General features: G+C 40.5%; 2 protein-coding genes across 4 annotated transcripts in view; both read right to left on the bottom strand.

Moving 5' to 3' along the window:
- Window positions 1-1785: 1785 nt before the first annotated feature.
- On the bottom strand, window positions 1786-5365 carry mlnr (motilin receptor). The gene is made up of 2 exons (XM_085370544.1): window positions 4600-5365; window positions 1786-2093 (listed from the first exon to the last, which is right to left on the bottom strand). Exons 1-2 carry the CDS (start codon window positions 5363-5365, stop codon window positions 1786-1788), a joined length of 1074 nt encoding a protein of 357 aa, XP_085226670.1.
- A 4234-nt stretch (window positions 5366-9599) lies between these two features.
- The window catches only part of fndc3a (fibronectin type III domain containing 3A), a 46804-nt gene continuing 33120 nt past the window's right edge, over window positions 9600-23283 (bottom strand). For all 3 annotated transcript variants that reach the window (XM_085370947.1, XM_085370949.1, XM_085370948.1), the window contains exons 11-26: window positions 22884-22937; window positions 22655-22779; window positions 22310-22484; window positions 21339-21425; window positions 19032-19170; window positions 18414-18482; window positions 18163-18281; window positions 17022-17127; window positions 16607-16782; window positions 16344-16457; window positions 16112-16261; window positions 15078-15424; window positions 14326-14535; window positions 13865-14031; window positions 12123-12247; window positions 9600-11169 (exon numbers count right to left, since the gene is read on the bottom strand). In XM_085370947.1, the coding sequence (XP_085227073.1) occupies window positions 10846-11169; window positions 12123-12247; window positions 13865-14031; window positions 14326-14535; window positions 15078-15424; window positions 16112-16261; window positions 16344-16457; window positions 16607-16782; window positions 17022-17127; window positions 18163-18281; window positions 18414-18482; window positions 19032-19170; window positions 21339-21425; window positions 22310-22484; window positions 22655-22779; window positions 22884-22937 (2487 nt within the window). In that variant the 3' untranslated portion in view covers window positions 9600-10845. The remainder of the gene's footprint in view (window positions 11170-12122; window positions 12248-13864; window positions 14032-14325; window positions 14536-15077; window positions 15425-16111; window positions 16262-16343; window positions 16458-16606; window positions 16783-17021; window positions 17128-18162; window positions 18282-18413; window positions 18483-19031; window positions 19171-21338; window positions 21426-22309; window positions 22485-22654; window positions 22780-22883; window positions 22938-23283) is intronic.

Raw genomic sequence — 23283 nt, 5'->3', positions numbered from 1 at the left:
ACAGCAAGAGTACTGACAGGGACTAGAAAGAGAGAGCATATTTCTCCTATATTGGCTCCGTGTTAAGTCCAGAATCAATTTTAAAATCCTGATCCTCCTCACATACAAGGTCTTGAATAATCAGGCCCCATCTTATCTTAATGACCTCATAGTACCATATCACCCCATTAGAGCATATGATCTAATTTCTACTTAAAGATGAAATGTCAGGTATTATTCTGTATTAACCATTCAGACAAATCCCTACTTACATATTTGCACAATGTTCGAGGTTTGCTGATGAAGTAGACATCGCAGCCTTAAAAGTGGAATCAGAACAAAGAAATTGTATATGTCTGTGAGTGATTTGAGGCGGTGTAAAGAACACCACAGGGAGGTGTTGACAGCTCCAAACAAACCACTCACATCTACTCTCTTCATTATCAGTAAAGAAAATAACCGACAGAGGAGCTGCGCCTCTTGTTGATCTTTCCCCAGGTGATGGCACGATGGTCTGTGCGATATAAGGTCGTTCAGCTTCAGCTCCTCTGGTTAAAAGATGAATGGTTCTCTGAAAAAAAAAGTGTCATGGGGATGAGTCAGCCCACAGCGACTGTCTCTTTGTATTTGTACAAACCGAGGGCCGATGATTCATAGGCAAAATCATGACAGTTCCTTTTAGAGAACAAGATGTATGATAGACAGAGCTAAGAATAAAAATGGGTTTATTTTATGCTTAAGACATTGTTCAGGTTGAAATATATAACTTTGACATTACCTTTCTTTCCACAGAGTATGAGGTACAAAAGTGTGCCATTTCTAATCCAAAACCCCAAGAAGAATTGTACAATGTGCCAAGATTATGCAAGTGGAAGCAATAAAAGCAATAAGCTCCGCTACTGCTGACAACCTAATATCTTTTTTCCTCTTTGAAATGCACTTAGAGCAGCCATTACTTTGAATATGGTGATGTGGGGACATTGCCTGCCAGTGTAAATCTAACTCAGGGTCCATTTAATATAATAGCCACGTCATCTTACATGTGATGACCGGCACGTACACAGACCCAAAGCCTCAAGACTCAGGTGGTATCACACACACAGACAGCAAGTGCCCCATTTTCATACTAATCTGCTTTTATCGAATGTATGCTCCATTAACACACACACACACACACTCCATACACAATGTCAGATCTGCTCATCTAATAGCCCTCAGCTAATAGGTTTCATTTTTTGTGTTTTTGTTGTTTTTTGTTGTTGTTTTTTTATTAAGATAACAGTTACTCACCATTGATTAAACAAATCTTACAGCAGACTATAGTTAGCTACAATTAAAAATTTCACATGAACATTCAGATGTGGCAACCTTCATTGGTCATTAACAAAGAGAGATTACTCGGTACTTGTGAGCTGAAATGATGTGTGTAATAAAGAGCTAGAAAAACGTGTAGCAGCGCACAATGCAGAGGTAAATACTTCTGCATGAGGGGCGTATGACTAAGGCAGGAAGACTGCAAATGGACTGTAAATTGACAAAAATGATAATGCGACATGGCAGAACATCATCATCGTGTGTCCGTGAACAGAATGTCATTGAGAAGTAAGAAATGTGATTTTTGCATTGAAGCGCAGCGGAGCGCTCAGCCCTGTCACCCCCTGCCTCCACCATGGAAAAAAAACAGAGCATTTCTCCTCTACAAGCCTTCTCGACTCCTAACCCCCTGAACTTTAAAGAGACCTGCAGATTCCCCCCTGGCAGTGAAGTCAAACAAGCTTGTGAGTGCTCATTATGTGTTGACTCCTCTCAGACCCCTGTAAGGCTTTCATTCAGGGTGGAGATGTGATCTATTACGCAGAGCTGTCTCTGGCCACCGCGGGTTTGCCTGGGCCGCTGGTGCAGCAGGAAGAGCCGCTTGGCCGCGGCCCTGTACTTCCGAGACATCAGGTTATAGACGACGGGGTCGATGGAGGCGCTAAGGTAGCAGAGAACCATGGAGGCCATGTTGAAGTTCTGGCTCAGCATGGCTGTTTCGTAGTCGTCCACCTGGGCGAAAAGGTTTCTGCCGATGTGGTACGGCAGCCAGCAGATGATGAAGGCCAGCACCACCACCACTGAGAGAGAAAGTTTGGAGGGATAAATTAGTTTCATAAAAGTTATATAAGCAGACAGGTATCGCTGGCACTAAGGAACTGTCTCCTATTACAGTTATTTTTAGCTGACTGTGGACTCCTTTAAAAACCAGTTAAAAACATTTTGTTGATGTTATACTGATTTATTTTACACTAATTTATATACAGCTGTCTAACTTCCTGTTTTGTCCTGATGATGAGGTTAATACGCAGGCAAGCGTTAATGACTGCCTGCAGATAAGATTTGCCATAACATTACTGAAGCATTATGGGTCTCCATAAGTCTCAGCACATAACCGAGCGTTCCAGACGAGTGTTGTAAAACATTGCTTTAGATATGCATCCAGTGTTTCTTTAGTAAAAAATAAGGCAATAAAAAAGCACACTGGCACATTATCTGTTTTGGTATCCGGGTGGGTAGAGAGTTTCAGTGTTTATTAGTTAATTATTTTTACAGATATGCCTCCGTTTGTTTTCTGATTCCTGCCCAATACACAAGAGACATGAAGATATTAGCAGGTATGAATAAACTCCTTGAATATTTGTGAATGAATGAGCAAAACTTAAATATGTGATTGGAAAAGGGGAAAAAAAACCCATCTTTAGTTCTAAAAATAGTAAAATTCTCATAACACTCAGCTACTCTGCTTCATTGTGTGGGAGTAGTTGGATCAGATTTTATGAATGGCAGCAATCATTTCAGATTGGTGCACTGATATATCTGACGTGTTACAGCAAAGCCTTTTTTTCAGAAGACCAAAATAGAAATAGTACATACAAATATAGAAAACTCGTGTGGCAAAAAAAGCATCCAACTTACTTGGAGTAATTAAATTGTGTTCATGTTGAGCTCATTTATAACGAGAAGCTGATTAAGAAAATTGGTTTTCGGGATCTTTAAATATTCTCAGATCTGTGGTCTACGCTTACCCTTGACATTTGTTAATGACCAGCGGCAATTACAGCTAAATCAAAAGAGCTTCTCTCCTTCTTCCCTGAAGTGACTGGAGACTGTAATTGGCTCCGACAATGAAGTCACATTTTTACGTAAGCAGGCCAATTAGAGCGCATATGCAGCAGAAAGCTTTGCCGAGAAGAAAACACGCCACACATCCAGCAAAGAGCAAAGTCAGAAACAGTGGGTGAGGTAATCACTGAGTCACCAGTATTGATCACGAAGCCCCTGCAGAATAAATTACTATAAACTTGTAATGGTGGAGCAATTTCTGTGAAGACCGTGATTGTTTGTTCAATAATAAAAATAGAAGCGGATGTAGCTCACATCGGCCTAAATATTCCTAAATTAACAATGACAGTTATCCATAAATGTAAGACATTAATTGTAGATTTAGTGTGAGACTCCTGAGATGTTAAAAAATGAAAAAAAAAACCTTGCATGGAATTTTCCAATAAGGCTGATTCATGCAGGTCCCTCATGGTGACAGTCCAATTTGGGATTCAGTGGATACAAATGGCATTGTGTTTGATGACGTGAGCTCTGCACAGTGTATGCTCAGCTAATGAACAGCATTTATATCCTAATACATACACCATGATTAAACATTTAGTTAATGTGGACAGGCCTGGCCCGGGTCTTTAACTGTAAAACAGTTTCCTGCACAGTCTACCAGAACTGCAAATTAAAGCAAATATATTTGCAGTGGCAGGACGTGATTAGCTCCAGACAAAATAGAGTAATTAACCAGCTGGTATCAACAGCAGCACACATGGAACCAGCTTTTTATTGATCAAGACAGAAGTAAAACAAGAGCAAATGATATATTTTTAAGGTGAAACTACTGGCTTTTAAATCAGTTCACCGACATGTGCGGCAAATGCTGTGGCAAAGGCAGTGCAGGAAAGGAGAAAACCTGAATTCAGACTTGTCCAATGTGTCTGCTGTTTGGCCTCAGCAGCAATAAAAAGGGAGACTGATGATATAAACTGATGCCTTCCTGAAAAAAGTGTTGGGTTTTTTTTTGTTTTCTTGTCTGTCCTGAAAGGTTACACTGAATTTGGAAAAAAGAGCAGCTCCCTCCTCCTGTAATCAGCTGTAAAATCAACAAAAAGTTAAGGAGCTGGTCTCATTTAAATGAATTTAGGTGTTTTTAAATGATTTGGAGACAGTTACTTCAGGCTGTTTTGCCCTGTTGTTGGCTCTAGACAATGATTTTTACATGTTTCGTAATTGAAATTCAAACACCTTTATATACTATTGCAGATAAAGCAGAATATGAAGATCATGGAATACATTAAATGCCACCGTTTTGTGCGAAATCAGTGATAATTATTATTTAAACGTTTATCTGCAGATGGCAAATGTGAGACTGAGTCACAGTGCTGGAACAGGTGGCTGTCTAATTCTTAAAAATCTCTCTGATGTACAAAATGTGACACTTTTAGAACCTGTAAAAATGTGCGTGCTCTGCTGGGATTCAGCATACCAGAGATATATACTTTCTGCATTGATGCAAATGTTCTTACTCACCCAGGATCTTGACTGTTTGTCTGTGTGGCCTCTCTCGGGCCAGTGCACAGGGGCCTTGCAGGTCATTTTTGCTCTTCCATAACTTGCACCCGATGGAGCCGTAGAGAAAGATGAGGCAGAGCATTGGGCAGAAAAAGTATGTGGTGGACACCCAGAGCATGATGTGCAGCTTTCCCGAGATGATGGCGTAGTTGGTGTGCTTGCACTGCCCCGTGTTGTAATCTGGGTGTGTTTCGTTGTCATACTCGACCCCTACCAAGAAGAGCGTGGGAGCTGCAGAGACCAAGGCGAAACCCCACAGGGCAAAGATGATGTACTGGACCCTGCGTCTGGTCACCACCGCCTTGCTTCGGAGGGGGAAGCTGATGGCCAGATAGCGTTCGACGCTCAGTGCCGTGATGTGAAGGATCGTGGCCGAAGTGCAGCCCTCAAAGATGTAGTGATATAAGCGGCACACGACTTCCCCAAAAAGCCAGGGCACATACTTCCACAGGCGGTACAGATCAAATGGCAGGCACAGGAAGATGATGAGGTCAGAAACTGCCATGCTGGATAGATAGAGGTTGGTGGTAGTCTTCATGTCCTTGAAGCGCTGGATGATGAGGATGGTCATGGTATTGCCTGTCACCCCGACAATGAAAATAAGGATGCAGATGACAGTGACAGGGATGAGGGTGGAGGTGGGGAACAGGGAACCCTCGTAGTGGTGGTCATCTATGTTGTCCATGTCCTCTGCTCCACCAGCATGAGGTCTTGACCAGGGCATGCCAATTTCATTAGGTGCTGGCACAGTAAAGATCAAAAATCTGGTTTCAGGGACCCACTGACAAGACAAAAATGACATATTAAAGAACCAAACCAAATGCCGTAGACTTTTCATTACTGCAGACATAATATGAATACTGAATTTGGATAAATCATAAATAAACTCACTGCACATAATAAAAATGCCACAACGACACTTGATGGTAATGAAAATGCAGACTGATTTCAAGCATTGCACCACATGTCAATGAAAAATATAAAACTAAACTCTAACAAAAATAAATACAAGATTTACGCAAAACAACATAATAAATAAAGCACTGCAGGTTATAGTAAGTCATGCAAACCAACTAGTACGATGCATTAAACCTTAAAAGGAAACTTAATGGTGTAAAATAGATTTTTGCTGGTGCTGTTACCTCGCAAATGGAGAGATCTTTCAAAGTTGAAACTTTTTGCAGTCCCTGTTGTGGTTCTGTGTGAGCCGAAGGAGAGCAGCGGTGGCAGGAGGTTTGCATTGAAGTGGCAGAGCCTGTCCTGGTGCTCAATAACTGGTTGAGCTGTGAGAGATGAAGAAAGGAGCTCCTCCTCCACAGCACCCTCAGGAGTCCAGGAGTAACAGCATGGGTGTCTGTTGTTTGTGTGTGTGTGCCTGGGTAATCTTTATAATCAAATGACAACAGGACAGATGATGGTAAAAGGCAAAAGACGGAGGATGATATTATTCTGGATTGAACATAAACCCACAAGACATAAACATATAAAAATTGCTCTTAATTCAATGATTCATGCGACAGTCAGTGTGCGTTTGCTGAGCTGTTTGGAAGTAGTGACTGAAAAATATGTTCTTTATCTGCTCCGCTGTCCACCAGCCCCATCTTTCTCTGAGTTAGGTATCATCTCAGGCTTGTTCTAACAAACCTTAAACTTCAACAACGAAGGTGAAGAAGGGACAGCGAAGGGTTTTTCTTCTTTGACTTTTCTGCTTAGTTAGGATTTTTAATAGAAGAATCAAAAGTTTAACTTGGGGTGACCTCCAGAGGGTATTGACCTCAGTTCTTGACTCCACGTCCCACTAATCCATAAGGTTTAGAGACCGTTTCAAGGCTTTGGAGAGTGCTGATAAGTATGAATATTAGAAAACTGCTACCTCTATGTGAATTGAACTGTCCTGATTCTTGTGGAAAATTACATTCCAGAAGTTAATTGCAGACATGAGAGCAGAGGGGTACTTTCACTTCCTGAAACACCGGTTTTCTGATATTTCTTCCAAGCTAACATTTATCCCAACGCTGCTTCGCTCTGTTGGTTCACAGCCACCACATCCATTACAACTCGACGAACCTTTCAGAAAAGAGACACACTGACACAAGGGTGTATTTGTGTGTTTACACTGAGCTGGCCCATGACCAGATGAACCAGTCGGACCTAAGAAAGGGTCAGTGTGAAGCTCTCTCCTCTATCATTGTTTGCGCTGTCACAGGGAGGCCTCGTTTGCTTGTTTTGAAAGGGTTTCCAATCCATCTTTCAACAGCAGCCAATGTTGTCCACAATGCGGCAACCGAGATGAGTAAGCACGCTTTCGCCTTCATTAATTACGCCATTTTTAGTTGTATTGTTTAGGTAGGTTTGTGCAGAGAACAAAAAGTCCCCCATGTCCACAACTTCACACACTACACTGAGCTTCAGTGTCCCTATTATTATATTTTATGATGTTTTATACGATAGAATTATAAACATAAAAAAAATCAGGACGTTGAAGAATGTTAATAAACTTGTAATCTTTTAATCTTTTTAATATTTTCTGTTTTTATATTTAGCTGTAAATACCGTCGCCAACCATTTCATTAGAGATGTTAACATCTAATCAGCCAATCACATGCCACAATCTCAATGCATTTTGGCACTGAGGTGCTAAAGTTCAAACTGAGTATCTGAATAGGGGAGAAATGTGATTTTAGTGGTTGAAATGTGGCATTATTGTTGGCGCCAGATGAGCTGGTCTGTATTTTAAAAACTGCTGGTCTACTGGAATTTTCTCACACAATTACGTCTGGGGTTTACAGAGGATGATAAAAGAAAGAGAAGAGGGTATAAGCAGTGAGTTGCAGCTCTCTGGGCAAAATGCCTTGTCAGAGGTCAGAGGAGAATGGCCAGACTGCTTCTAGCTGACAGGAAGGCCACAGTAAGTCAAATAATCACTTACTACAGCTAAAGTATGCAGAAAAACATCCCTGAATGCACAGCGTGTCACATCTTGAAGGAGATGGGCTACAGCAGCTAAGAATAGAAAAGCTACAATTTACAAAGACTCACAAAGCTGGACGATAAAAGGCTAGAAAAACATCGAATGGTGACGTTTTAGTTTCTGCTGCAACATTCAGGTCAGAATTTGTGCTATGGTGTGGGGAATGTTTTCGTGGCATATTTTGAGTTCCTTAGTGCCAAGTGAGAATCTTTTAAATGCCACAGCCCACCAGAGGTTCACTGATGAGCACACCCTTTTCTTTATAACCACAGTGTAGCTGTAATCTTCTAATGGCTGTTTCCACAGAGACAATGTGCCATGTCACAAACCTCAAACAACCCGAATCTGGTTTTGTGAATGTGAAAAGGAGTTAGTGTACTCAAATTGCCTCACAGTCACCAGACCCCAATTTAATAAAGCTCCTTTGGGATGCATTGAAATAGGAGATCCAACAAATCTGCACCAACTGTGTGATGATGTTAGAATGGGCCAAAATCTCACGAGGATTGTTTCCAGCATTTTGTTGGATCGATGCCACTAAGAATTCAGGCAGTTCAAGGCAAAAGGAGGAGTCTGAACTGTTATTTCGACTGATCGCTCACTCACAAGGTGTTGCTACAGTGGATGGATCCAGGTTTGTTTGGGCTTTTTTCTTTTTGTCCTTTCTGATGCAACCCTCCTAGGGATTGGTGTGTCATCCAGGCCTCTAACCAGTGAATATATTAACCACTACACTATTCAGCCACTAAGGAGGGTATAGCAATCTAAATATAGTCCCTTATAGCTTTTCCCATAATTCTGCTTCTTTTTTGAATGTGGCTAGAACAGCATTGAAATTTAGATTTTCACCCTTACCACCAGAGAAGCAGCAGTTCTTTACTGATCAAATTTTTATAACCATCAGGAGATATAAAGAAGGGTGTTGAGGTGCTCTTTCCCTCCCTCAAACACAAGCCAGTCGTTCAGAAACAAGTGCTGCCAAAGTCATGTTGTGCACAAATAGGTAATCAAACACTCACATGTACAAACTTGAAGCAGGACAAAGAATTATAAATCTTTTATTGTGCATGGATCCTTTGTAGATATCATGACTATACAGATACACTTTAGATACATATCTATGATTATACATTTTTCCCATAACGAACATTGTAAAGTGATATGTCTGGTAGTATGTATAGTATAACAAATTTTCATTTTGGAATGTACGGTGTATGAGGTAACTGCAAACATTAAAATTACATAAAAATGGTCTGTTTTGTGCATATTTTACTCATTTTTGTAGCATTTTGTTAATCTCCCCAGCCAAAGGTAGTAAGCCCCCGGGTGAAGAGGTGTTAAAATGGCACGCTTTGCAATTGCTATCAAAAATAGGAATTTTGAATCTTTTTTCTTCTTCTTTTTTAAATGACAAAGAGGAGACATTTGCAGAATGTCTTAAGGACCAAATCATGTAATTATCCAGGATGTTTTGCAAGGTACCTGCATTTCATTTTGAAAGTTGCAACAGCAGTTATCTGCCCAAAACCAATCACTAGACTCTACAGCCAGATTACCACTGAAAACTCAGCTTAGCAACCTGTTAGAAATACTTAACACACAGAGAAAAGGCAAATTTAGATTCACAGGAAGTACATAACACATTTTGTTTCAGCTTTCAATGATTCATGACAGGATTTTTTTCTTCTTTTAATGTTCTGGAGAGTATTAACTTATATTACTTCAATATCATAAAAAAATATACTTCACACATGTATGACTTGAAAAAACAGAAACCAAAATAAATTTAATACATACAACTACTTTCCATTTCTCTCATGATTATACATGTTTACTAAACACCAAATGAATTTTGCAAAAGTAAAATGAAACACATTGTAGTGTTTTCTAACACTAAAAGAAAACCATAGGAACTGAAGAGAAATTAAGAAAAAAAAAAAAAAATCTCCCAAAGTTTTTTTCCTCTCCAATTAAGGCCTCTGAAACAACTTGTGATATTTTTCCCTCTGGTTTTCTTTTTTTAAATCCTTTTTTTATTTATTTATTTATTTTTTTTTTCATTTTTGCTGATTAGCTGTTTCAGTGACATGTCATGTGATTCAACAACTTTTAAAAACACCCAAAACACATGAAGGGCTTTCACAATCTCAAAGTGTGTTCTATAAAATGCATCACAAGACCAAGACGCAGTCAGTCTAGGTTTTCTTTCACTAAGGTGCAAAATCAATTACCGGGGAGAACGAAATAAAACAGAACATACGAGAAAGCATACATTTTTTGTGCTGAACAACAATATCTCAGAGTAAAGCAGCTGCATGATTGTAAAAACAAGCTACAGTATAACTATATGATAGTAAAAATAATTAGAATTCACTGTTAGTTTGGTTTTTGTTTTCTAACTTTATACTGAGCATTTTTTTCCCCCTCAAACTTACAGATCTTCACTGTACAAAAATATACTAACATTTCTCCAGTCATTTTTGCATCCTTAAACATTCTTAAACATCAAAAAGGTTGGAAAGTGCTAAATGAACGTCCTACTAATGTGAACAAGGTTAACTCTTCAGATTCTTCTTTCCCTAGACTTCTCGAACAAACTCCAGCATGGGGAATCACGTCCCTTCGTGTGGCCCTGAGGCATTCCCAGCCGTGTACTGCAGTGGCACTAACTACATACAGTAAACACATCTGGACACACCTCACTGTGCAAACACTGGCCCACCAGGTCCCAGGATCAAATAGCACATAGGTTTACACCTACAGACTATTTTTGGAACACATCTATCAAAAAACTGTTTCTTACTGGACACTTAAATGGAAATATAAATGACTATTTCTATACATTTTTATATATATGCGCCACTTCTCCCCAGCCCTTCCCCAAAGCAAACCCTATCCCTATGCTTTCTGAGTTCCTTTTGCACAGGAAGCTAATCGTGATGGATTAGGCATTTGGACTCAACAGATACCACAACCTTGGAGCGGGGAGACAGAGGAAGGAGAGTCAGGAAGGTATCACAGGTGCCAAATGAGACGTTACATCCTCAATTTATAACTTCCATTTAGCGCCCACTCACCCGCCCATCCTCCTGCTGCGCCCCAGTTCGGCTAATGCAATTACTCCGTTGAAACTGGAGAATAGTAAGTACAAAATAAAGAATACAAAACAACAGAGAGACAGAGGGGCAGGGAAGAGTAAAGCTATAACCCTGAAGCTGGGGGGTGCAGACTGCTCATTTAATGACAAAATATTGGATGACAAAAGCGATGAGGATGGCGATGACGGCAAAAACCATGAGGATGAGGAAAGCGCACTGCTCGTCGCTCAGGCTCTGTCTGGCTCGGGTGGACTCTGTGCCGATCCTGGATCCTGAGCTGACCGCGCTGCTGGCCAGCGCCGCATCATTCCGCTGGGAGGAGAGGGTCACCGTGGGGCTGTAGGGACCGCTCAGCTCCGGGGCGTCCTGGCACTGCCTGATAGCACATACTCGGAAACGATAGTCACTGTTGGGCTGCAGGTTCTGAACATGGAAGGTTGTGGCAGAGCCTTTGTAAGCCTGAGAACAGGAGAGAGGAAGAGATTAAAAATAGTATATAAAATTATAGAAAACATGAAGCAAGAAGCTGTACTGAACAATGAAGATGAAAATTCATCTTTCTTACTGCTTCTGAGTAACTTCAGTGACAGAAATAATGAAAATACACTTGTATCTCTTTTAACTTTTATTATTTTTCCAGTTGACAGAGTATTTTTGATTCTTTTCATTAGACTTGTCCTGTTTTTTCGCCTTGGAAGACGTGGAAAGCCATCTGCCTTAGCCGTCTGTCCAGCTGACACACCCACAAGTTTTTAGAGGACCTCGTGAACCTGATCTGCTTGGTTGCCGTAGTGACACTTTCTTTGATTCTCTTTAATGAGTGAACAAACGTTTCATTTGAAGCCTAAACTTTAATTAAGCCCACCACATAAAATCAAAATTAAAAACAATTGCACACAAAATTACAGGAGGAGGATATGAGCAGTGTTATTTAAATACTGGATGTCAAACTAGCAGTGATACAAAAATTACTTTCTTAAATATGGGCTTTGAATCCAAGCCACCAAGACTGACAAAGAGGGAAACAAAGGGGGATGGTAGCCATATATTTCAGCGTCCCGATTCAATTGCCATATACGATGTGGTGAGATTAGCATAAGCCTGCAGAGACCATTATTTCATGTTAACATGGCCACAGGCCATTGAGAGGGATGAATGTGGTGGCAGGGGTTAGACACCTGGTATACCTCATGGATCAATGACCTTTGCATAACGGGCAATTTAAAGCCAGCGGTGAGTAATACAGAGTGCTGCAAAGCCACAGCAAAAGCATCAAGGCCCTGGGATCCATCTGTATCCCACTCTGCATAGAAAAAGGCCACTGTGATGAATGGTGGGTCACATGAAGGTAACACAGAAGGACATAAAACACAAAGGAGGGGTACAAAACCTTAACACGACAACATCTGTACCTGTTTAAAATCTGAATTTCCTATCATACACTGCAAGCTGTAGATTACTGGGTCCCCCTTCATAGGCGGCAGGGCCTCCCACGTGACTTCGCAGGAGTTATCATCCAGACGCTCCACTTTAGGGGCTGGAGGGTGAAGTTGGAAATGAAAGAGGGAAAAAAATGAGCTGTGATGAAGACAAGCAATACAGGCGACTACTTATTTAACTGCTTTAAAATAGACTAATAGAAATGTAAAAAAAAAAAACCCCACAAAAAACCCAACTACAAAAAAACAACAAAACATCACTGACAGCATTAGAAAGGTACACACATGCAACACCCTCTGCATCAAAAAAAATTAGGCCAGTGCTAAAATATCAAACACTGCAGTCAATCCACATGGACTCCCATGTTAAATGGCCAGATTTAGAGCATTTAAATACATGTTTAGAGCCTGACACAGTTTCCCCTTGATGGCAACTTTAATGTGAGTGAAATATCTAACCAATAATCAATAAATGCAGTGTTGCTGTGTGCCTGTCCAAGAAGTCTGCAACAAATTGCACTTGAGTTTTGAAGATTAAAATCTGGTATTTTATTAGTGTGTTACTTAACACTAGTTAGCAGCCATGTGTGTTTGCAATTAGCACAGTTTATAACAGTAGCCTGCTTTGCAAACTGATCCAAGTCCTCCCTCAGGTCCAAACACGGTCAATTCTGGCTACTCAACATCTAAAACGCTACCGGTGGTTATATCCAGGCTAAAATGGCTTCATTTAAACACAGGTAAACTGAACTGCTATTTATCTTAGATTCCCTTTGAAGGGTGGTACATTACTGCAATGGAGATGTGTAAAAAGGCTTCTCTGGATTAAAGTAACCAAAACACCATTTGAAGTGAACCCCGCATAATGCATATTCTGCAAAATAACGGGATGTAGCTTTGTTGACAAAATAGTAAGAGACATCAAAGTTCCCAAACACTTTTCAAACATGAAGTAAACTCCCACTTTGAATGCGAGCTTTGGGGGATTTCTGAAAATGGAACTTCTTCAGACACTCCTAGCTTTAATACAAGAGTACTTGCTTTTATATGAACAGTGACTCAAGCCGATGGATAAAAAAAAAAAAAGTGCATTTTAGAGAACTTAATGTGATTGTTCCCCCATTAGCAGAGTACCTAACTGTGAGTCACGCTGTTCCTTAGGTAGGTGGCAATTTGAGCAAAAACAATCAAAAAATACGTGGTTGTACTGGACTGGTTGAAAGTGGCCTGGTAATGCGTGAAGAGATGGAGCGGCAAGTAGCATTTTAGTCTTTTGTGCCTTTGTGATATCAGACGTTAAACTCAATGCTGAAATGGCTTGTCTAAATTCAAACTGTCTATATTTGAGAGTCCACTTCACTGTGTGGGGAGACCAGCAGTGTTGAGTAACACTGACAATCTGGCACATGACTGCTTGATTCAAAAGAGGTGCCGCACTGAGAATAAAGCCTACATCCTCATTACTGACTTCAACGCGTAGGATCAAAAGAAGCTCTGCAGAGGCTGGCAGAGACCAGACCACAGAGCTGATCTACACGACTTTTGATGAGAGCAGGCGAGTGAATCTCTGGCAGTTTGGTCTAACTCAAATGCAAGTCAAGTTTGGGTCACCTCAGGTTAAAGGATGAGCACACAGTGTCAAGCAGTGAGTGTCTGTAAAGATAGTAGGAACTGTTTAATGCTTAGGACAGAAAGAAAAAAATGTGGCACTGTACCTTTCAGAGGAGCTGGAGGAGAACGTGGGGTAGTGAATGTGTAAACATTGGAGAAGGGCCCTTCGCCCGCCTCATTAAAGGCCTGGATGCGGAACGTGTAAGAGGTAGACTCATTAAGCCTCTGGACTTTGTGTGTGTGGCATGGTCCTTTATACAAGGATATAAATCTGCAATGACAGGAACATGGAAAAAGAGAAAGGATTTAATGAGCAAAGGATAAATATTAGAAAAAGCAAATGGCATGAGTGACTTCTCTATCTGAAACTACAGAGTGGCAAAAGGCATATCATCAGTTCCTGTCTCCTTCAGCTTCCAACGCAATTTGTCTGCTGCTTTATTTTCAATCACCCCGCCCTCCTGAATACAGTTATCTGCAGCTTTTGCTCAAACTCCAGTCTCCCTTCTTATTGGTTTATCTCTTGTCAGATCGCTTTCTCCCACCTGAATAATGACCGACTAACCTGCCATTCTTGTCCCCCATGTGCAGCTGATACTGAAGGGCATCTGAGGTGGCTTTGGCTGGGCCGTCACCCCACTTGAGCCTGAGGGTCTGGTGGCTGAAGGCGGTGCACTCCAAGCGGGGGGGCTGTGGGGGCAGGGGCTTTGTCTTCAGCTTAAAGGTGTGACTAAAGGGGCCTGCTCCCAGGCTATTAAGGGCTTGGATTCGAATCCTGAAGAAGAAGAAGAAGAAGAAGACATGACACCAGAGAGCTGGAAAGGTATAGTAAAACACTGCAGTGACAACCAGAGGACCTTTATGTCCTTGATTTTACATTTTCTGTACAAATTCACTAAAAGTTGACAACAAATTCATTCATCTCAGTCCCTCTTAAAATGTTAATCCATGAACTCTGTCAGTATTTCTGTCTCGTTTAGAATAATAAAACACATTCAAATATCCAGCCAACAAAAAAATGTTTGATGTCTCGTCTGGAACCCAACTGCTTTCTAAACAGTTGCCAGCCCTCTTCACAATAGACAAGGTTTACAGATGTAACCAATTACATCTGCCCAAGTTGTCCCCTTTGACATCTTTTGGAACAAAGCATCACAGACCAAGTGAATCTAAAAGCATGGCGTGTCCAATTTGTATCACATGTTATTCCGCATGAGCACAGAGACATAATTTAAAAACTGCTCTTTCTGCCTTACATCTGGAAAGTTCTTAGTGGTGTAGCATAACTACGATGCTACCTTTAAAACTTGCACCAACCTGTAGCTGGTGTCAGGCTGTAGATTTTGGATGACGTGTTTGGTGACCGGACCAACAACAATAGGTTGTCGCTCTCCAATGTCAATCAGGTAGGAATTGATCTCAGAGCCGTGATCGCATGGAGGGTCCCAGCAAATACCCAGGCAGGTGGACGGAGAGTAGACCGGCTGTGGCCGGGACTCACTCTCCTCCTCTTCCTCCTCTTCATCCGCATCCACTGGAGTATCGTAACTTCGCAGCTCAGACTCTTTGAGCACGTATATGTTGCTGACAGCAGCAGGCACAGTGCAGGGCGTCAGGCAAAACACTGCCTCGCTGAAGGGACCCACACCAGCCACGTTCACAGCCTATTAACAAGAAACAAGAGTGCGCCCAAGAAGTTGATATCAAGTACCACTTGTGGTGTGGAAGAACACCTGTGCAGCATTAACGTTTGACCACAAGATGGAGTTCCAATGTAAACGTAAACAATTTTACTCTTCAGTCAAGAATATGCTAAAAATTAAATGCACCAAACAACTATCCAAATGATAACATCCACAAAATTGGAGAAAACCTCAAATGATGACATTTAGTAACGCTGCAGAAATTATTACAAGTACTGACATTAAAAAAAACACACACAAAAAAAAAGCACAAAAAAAAACAAACAAAAAAAAAAACAAAACCTGAAAAGAACTATTCCACTCCGGCAGAAAGTGGTGTCTCAAAGGATAAGGGAACTGATGCAGAACTGTTTCAGATATTTCCTACTGTGCTGGCCTAGTCAGCTTTATGTTCTCAAATTAAATTAAAGTTAAAATTATTCATTTTACTGGGAGTCCTTCGGATTATTATGAGATTCTCAGAGAATATATCACACTTAAATAAGGTCATAAGATAGCATAATAGTCTTTATATAGTGAAAGATGATGTATAATTCTGCTTTAGACTTTTATTTTAACCATGGTGAAGACTGAAAAAAAAAAGGGGGGGGGGGGGGCGGGGGGGGGCTAGAAATCGAGAAATAAAATCAGAAATAATGAAGCACTCACTTGCACCCGGCAGAAGTAGTTGGTTGCAGGCAGTAGGCCTTTCATTTCATGACTGAGGCCTGGTCCACTATAACAAATCTGCATGCTACCCTCAGCTGCTCCCCACTCCAGACGAAACTCTGTCACCGGAGCTCCATTACAAGGAGGGGCCTAGATCCCAAACAAGAAATGAATGAGTATGATGCATACAACACTCAATTTTGAACACATTACTTGGGGCAGCCAGTCTTACCTCCCAGCTCACAACAACACAGCTGGAGGACTTGCATGTGGTGGAGGGAGCTTTGCACTGCTCAGGGGCCCCGGGGCCAGTCGTAACCTCAAAGCGCTCCGAAAGAGGGCCAAACTTTTCACATGAAAAGAACAGAACTAGTTTATACAACCAGAAATTTCCAAATTACACTTTTAAAATGTATTTATTGAGACTGTTCAAAGCACACTGGGAAAAAATAATTAAATCCCTTACAGTGTTATTCAGTATTATTAGTCTCTCACCCCAGCCTTGTTTGCTGCCTTGAGCCGGAAACTATAGGTTTTGCCAGGCATTAACCCTCCTACAGAACAGTCCAGCTCTGGACCCTGGTAAACCTCTTTGCTTTCCTCAGACTGTGGCCCGCTCATTTCTATACTGTAGCAAGAAACCGGGCTTCCTCCGTCTACCTGAGGGACACCTAGGAAATTTGTACAAACAAGTATTTATAAAGATCAATACACTTTGGGAGAAAAAAAGAAGCACTGTCCAAGAAAAATAACAGTGTATAAACAAAGCTAAAATGCACAAACAGCAAAATAATAGTAACTGCACAATCAAAGATTAGTGCTTTGAGGTTTGTTCACAAGACAAATAAATGCATCAACAGAAGCCAGAGATGCATCCCACACAGATCTAAGTTGGAGAGGAATGACTCACCCCAGCGCAGTTGCACCTCCCTGGCTTTGGGCTTGCCCACCAACCGAGGGGGCTGGCATTGCCCCGGGGGCACTGCGGGAGTCTGGACCTGCAGGGTCTCTGACAGCTTGCAAGTAAAGACAACACACCAATTAAGACCCACAGAAAATAACAATTTCACACTCTTTACTCTCTCCTCTTACAAAACACACAGGACACAGATTGTCATTTTCACCGGCTTATCAGACCGACTCAGGCTACAGCAGTCCGGAGAGGAGACTAATGTGAATGCATCGATCAAAGGACACGAGCATACAGAAAAATACGCTGTCTTTATGGGTAAAGTTAGACATACTGCCTCACAAGTGAATTATACACTCAACTTCTGTGACAAAGGGGGAAAAAAAAGCCCATGTGAGTGTTATGTCACATTGCGCTGCACCAAAAAGCAGGAATTCGCCACCATGACTCATGTTTCTTTACCAGCTCCATCTTGAATAAATGCATGCACAAACAGCTGATGAAGAAATTAATGAAGAGCGTCTGTGAACTGAACTAATTAAGAAAAACATTCTCTGACACATGCAGGGAGGGTTAATCGATTAGCAGGCTTTGTCTTGTACTTACACACCAGGAAGCATAGTCTAATATCCAACATAAGCAACTGACTGAATGACAATTTCCTATTAAAACTTGCCATAAATAGATTACATATCTAGAATCATTTGTGTCAAATTAATGAAATCATCACTGTCTGCTTACTCACAACACTTTGAATAACAGCTCAGAAATGCATCACTCATAACCAAAATAATAATAATAATGATAATAATAATAATAACAACAACAACAACAGGAAAAGGGGCTAACACCTAGTGTGATTCTGAAAGTTTTTATAAGATAAATAAGTGTCTGTTACATTTTCTAATGTTTCTAACAGTAATCTCAGTCCACGTGTATGCAAATCATTTAAAAAACAAAAACAAAAAAAGCATAACAAAACAAAAAACGCCCAAAAAACCACAGCCATATCTTACCCTCCCTTTTCTCCCTGCAATCAAATAAATATGTAACTGATGCATCAAACTCTGAATTCCTGTGGTGAAACACAAGGCTATGTGCGCAACCATGTGCACACGTGTACTGACGTTGAATGACTCACCGGGCTCTGCCCCCCCTCGCTCATGCAGTAAACTCGCGTCTGGTAGGAGCAGCCAGGCTTCAAGCCCTCACACACATGTTCCAGAGCTGGCCCCGAGTACACCTGCCCCCACGGTGAGCCTAAGCGGAAAAAACATAACAAAAAACACACACGCACGCACAGACCATTTTAATTACATTAAAATTATTTCAATAAATGAAATCATATATTATTAAATTTGTAAATTATTACTGTCACCATGAGGAACTTACCACTTGTGCCTTCAGAAAGCTCCACAACATACTTAGTGATTTCTGAGCCACCATCATCTTTAGGGGGTTCTAAATTTTAACACAAGCACATAATTAAAATAATTATTTTTCTATATAAATCATTATGTCCCCAAAAGGGTTGACTACTTATCCACCTGAAATATATTAATTCATTTTAAAAGTGTGCTATGAATCTACAAAATTTGATTTCTGATTTCGGCATTAGAATAATCTCAGTTAAAGCATGATTGGCCAAGGATGTTGCCTTGTTTTTTCTTCTGAAACTCATTTTAGTGCACAGAAACATTTGAAAATATCTTCATAACTGCAGACATGTTTTTTAAATGGCATTTTGAAATCTGGAAGCACAGACACGTACAGCGGTGATGGATGTGTTTGTCCAGTGAGGTGTGCGTATGAAGGATTCATGCTTATGTCTGAAGAGAAGAGAATTGTCAATCATCTATAGTACAGACAGCCTGGGATGTCATCCGTCACATAGGTCCAGGCAGAGCTCAGTCAGAAAAATGAACTTGCAAACTGGACTTGCCAGGCTGTCAACTACATGAAGAGTGAAAGGTTTTAATAAGTCAAAAGGGCAACTAGAAGAAAACTTACCCCAGGCCATTTTGAAGCTGTTGGGCAGGACTCTTCCTCTGATGACAGGCTTGAAGGGACAGCCAGGTATATCTGGTTTTGTGATGAACTCGACCACCTGGCTAGGGTTGCTCTTGCCCTCTGAGTTGTATGCCGCCACCTGGAGGAGGTGCAGAAATGCAGAAATAAATAAATAATAAACCCCTATCAGGAAATTAATCCTTTTTTCCCCTCTAGGTAGTAAATGAGGCCAAGTGTATAAAGATCATTATTTTCCCTGATAATAACCACCAACCAGATCCATGAGACAAAGTAAACAGTATGCCTGCAACTAAAATGGCCTCAGGCAAATAGCACATTATGAGAGAGATGACTCTGCAGAGCTTGTGGTGTCTAAACAGGTTTTATTCTTCTCAATTCAAAAGGCAATCATGAAACGAGACAATAAGCTTTATTGGGATTTGCATTTCTCTGCCGCTTCTGCTATAATATTGAAATCTCTGTGAGCACGCTGAGCAGCGTTCATCCACGAATTGTACCAAACAAACCTGCACAGTGCATAGCCTGCCTTCGCAATGTGCAGCTGGAAAATTGGAAATGAGGAATTGAGGATTTCTTGAGATGGCTAATGAATATTTCTATCATTTAGCCATATGGCGGCTTGTTTATGTGATACTTTTCTGACAGTTTCATGCTTTGCAATGCTGTGGTGTGGATTTGTATGGCCATGTGAGTAAAGCTTATAAATTCTATTACCAGTCTATTAATTAATTTGGATTTCTTGCTCTTGAAACACAGGGCAGAAAAATAGCACCTGTTACTGTCACTTGCTGCAGGAAAATAACAGTTATTATGAGAGGGGAGACACACTGAACACCTGTGATCTAGTGCAAATGCAGTTTAGGAGTACAGCTACTTAGCTAAACTGAATATGACACACTTGTTAAATACAGTCTTATGGAGGAACTTATGTAATCAACTTTTTCTTTTTTCCCTTTTTTTTTTTTTTTTAAAGGAAATACCACAAAAGCAGTTCACCTGAATTAAAAGAATGTCTTCTATATGTTTTGGCAATCAGCACTGCTGCCTCTAGCACCAAAACCAGAAACCCACCACTTCCTTCTGAGGACAACCAGTGTAGTAGAAACAACCACAAAGATGCTTTGGGGAAATTGGGAAGGTGTTTATATGTCTGAACGTCTGGATGTCTGCGGTGAAAATGCTGGGCAAAAATGATATTTTTAAAGATGGATTCGAGCTAAGAACTCACTAACGTCGCAGCTGAGGTGATGCCATCTCTGAGAAATGTTTAGTTTAACAGGGCACAGTAAACCTCTTAAAAGTGGGCTCTATATCTTTCAGGCCTGCTCAAACAAGGCTAAACAGCATTTACAAATTGCTGTAATCAATACTAAAACAACGTTTACAGGATATGGAACTGTGTTTTAGACAAAACTCATTTAAGACGTCTAACACGCTACAAATATTTAGAAAAACGAATATTACAGATTTATTGAACACACACTATTTTATATAAAGATATGGATCATACATCTCAAGCAGGCGTCACATCTTCAGTTTAATTTCAACCAATTATTAATCTTTGCCCATTTTCTGAGCTCAAAACTCTTTAGTAAACATTCAAAAATTAAATAGGAGACTAATAATGTTGGGGAGAATGGGAAAGACTGGGAATCTGGGAATGTGTGAAAGAGAAAAATATATAGGGAAGAAGACACAGGCAACTATTTGTCCAAAGGTTCTAACATTACTGCCGGCCCAAAAAACTTGTGTAGCTCAAACACTTTGCACAACTAGGTTCTCATTGGCTCTTCCTGTTGATGTTGTCAGCTGCCCACCGCTTTGCTAGCAGAATCTTGCAAAACAGATGACTCACAGGGTCAACATTGAACTCAGCAACTTCCCCGCCTAAAAGCTGTTCCTCTCCATACACACTCCACAACCTTGTTTTCAAAAATCATTGGGACACTTGATATTATTATTAATAATAATAATAATAATAATAATAATAATAATAATAATAATAATAATAATAAGCAGCAAATAATTCCCAAGCCAACATATCAAATATTGAAGCTTTAAAAATAAATAAACAAATAAATACATGCTCATTCAGAATTTGTTAACCTCAACATTTTTCCAAAAAGTTGGACAGGAATGCTTCACTGCATCCCTGAGCATAAATTTCAGAAGTTCTACATTTATGATCTGCATTCTTTTAATATTTTCATTTAAAAGATATGATTTCATTTATTTCAAATTAAAGTACAACCAAAAGGACCAACGTCAGTCTTTGGGCTCCCTTACCCTAAACTTGTACTTGGTGCTCCTGTGGAGATTCCTAATGGTGAAAGAGAGTTCGTCACCGTTGTAGCTTGTCTGGAAGCCATATCCCTGAGACAAAGACAAATGACAAAGGGAGGAGGAAAACAACCAGGTGAGCAATGGCTTTCAAGACAACCACTGTAGCACAGAAAGCAAAGTGGTCTGCAGGAGCAATAGCTGCAGGGATTACGGAAGCTTTCGTCTGGTTCACGCCACCTACTACGTTTTGAGGGGCAAAAGCAACAAAGCTACAAATATGTCAACTTTTTAACCTAGAAAAAAAAAAGAAAAAAAAAATCAATTGGCTTCTGTGTTACCTGTCTTACCAAGCCCTCTTGCTCCAATTTTTCTTTAAACCTTTAACCGGTAGCTGTGACTCTTGTGATTAAGGATTAAGGATGGATTTACCATTATTTTTAAAAGGCACGAGAAACCACCTTCAATGGAGACCATCTACTCTCGAGTACTTAACACTGTTTAAATGTTCTTGTATCCTTTCCTTCATCCATGGATTGAGTCAACCCTTTCTTGCAAGTCTATGGGCATGTTTTTTTGACCTCACTGCTTAGTTTTCCAACTCTGACATCATCAACTGTGAGACCTAATACAAACTGTTACATCTGTTTAATATTAATTTATTTCAATTAGGCACAGAACGAATCTTAGGAACACCAACGGAAGTAGGACACAATGGACAAAGAATTAAGGTAAGTCTAAGCACAACAAAATGTGGAAAATGTACATATTTTATACTCTTTCACAAACTCAAGATGGCAACACAACTGGAAACACAACAGTCTAAGATAAGCCTGTATGCATTAACGGGAGGCACTTCACGTGGATGGGAAAAACATAATATTTTACAGAAAACAGTGTCTGCATATACTGCTGTTTCATACATGAGCTACAATCTCACATGATCAGATGATTTTAGGTTTACGCAGGAGACATACCGAGCCTTCCTCCTCCATTTCCAAAATATAAAAGATGTCATCCTCCTTTGGAGAGCTAGCAGGCCTCTGCCACTTCAGACACAGCCAGGTCACCCCCGCCATCTCCAGCTCTGGAGGGAAGGGTGGCAATGGCACACTGCATGAGGTGAACAGGTCCACCACTTCACTGAACTCGCTGGGGAGGGCAGAGAGAGATGGTGGATGGGAAAGAATGGGAGAGAGAGACAGAAGAAACACAGTGAGAGACACACATGGATGAAGACAGTGGATGGAAGAAACAGCAATATAATAACGGACAACAGGGAGGGTGCCATTCAGGAGATAATAGGACGTTAATGCACCTACCTTGTACCCATGTCATTTTTGGCTGCAAGGCGGAAAGAGTATCGTGAAGCTGGAGAAAGCTTGGTCACTTTGTACTGCTTCTGAGGTCCATAGTAGCACTGTTCATAAACACCAGTGCCCTTCCCCTTTAATGAACAAAGTGTTTCACTTAAGAAACTGGAATACTAGTTGAACACAAATATCAATTCTTTAGAGATAAAAAAAAAAAAAAAAAAAAAAAAAAAATTACCTCATCCCACTGGAGTATGTAGTTTTGAATTTTGGAACCATTGTCACATGGAGCCTATAGATAAAAAAAAAAAAAAAAGCAAACAAAAAAAGGTTTTTAATATTTCAACTAACTAGTAGTCTGTGCAACCACTAGCATTAATCCTCACCATAGAACAGTTTGAATGAAAACACAGAAGTGGTACAACACTGATGGGGGCATGGTAACAAATGTGAAGGGAAGGTAATTATAATTATCAGGTAATCATAGAAAGTGCAGGGATCTTAACTCTTCGTCATTATTCCGCCTCAAGGGGCAAATATGTGTGCATCGTTTATTACTATCACCTACTATCATTCCTGAACACAAAAGAAATCGTAGTTTCAATATTTAGTAATCTTTTTTATATCATACATTCTTG

This window comes from Diplotaxodon limnothrissa, linkage group LG14 (genome assembly GCF_057381915.1).
Source record: "Diplotaxodon limnothrissa isolate DT_005_m linkage group LG14, D_limnothrissa_male_GT1.1, whole genome shotgun sequence".
NCBI lineage: Eukaryota > Metazoa > Chordata > Actinopteri > Cichliformes > Cichlidae > Diplotaxodon > Diplotaxodon limnothrissa.
The sequence above is the reverse complement of the archived record's forward strand: the minus strand, read 5'-3'. Positions and strand labels throughout refer to the sequence as shown.

Excerpts from the sequence above, each read along its gene's own strand:
- mlnr (XM_085370544.1), bottom strand. The coding sequence starts at position 5,365 with ATGCCCTGGTCAAGACCTCATGCTGGTGGAGCAGAGGACATGGACAAC. Across the intron at positions 2,094-4,599 it reads ACAAACAGTCAAGATCCTGG|TGGTGGTGGTGCTGGCCTTC; the intron begins GTGAGTAAGAAC and ends TTTCTCTCTCAG.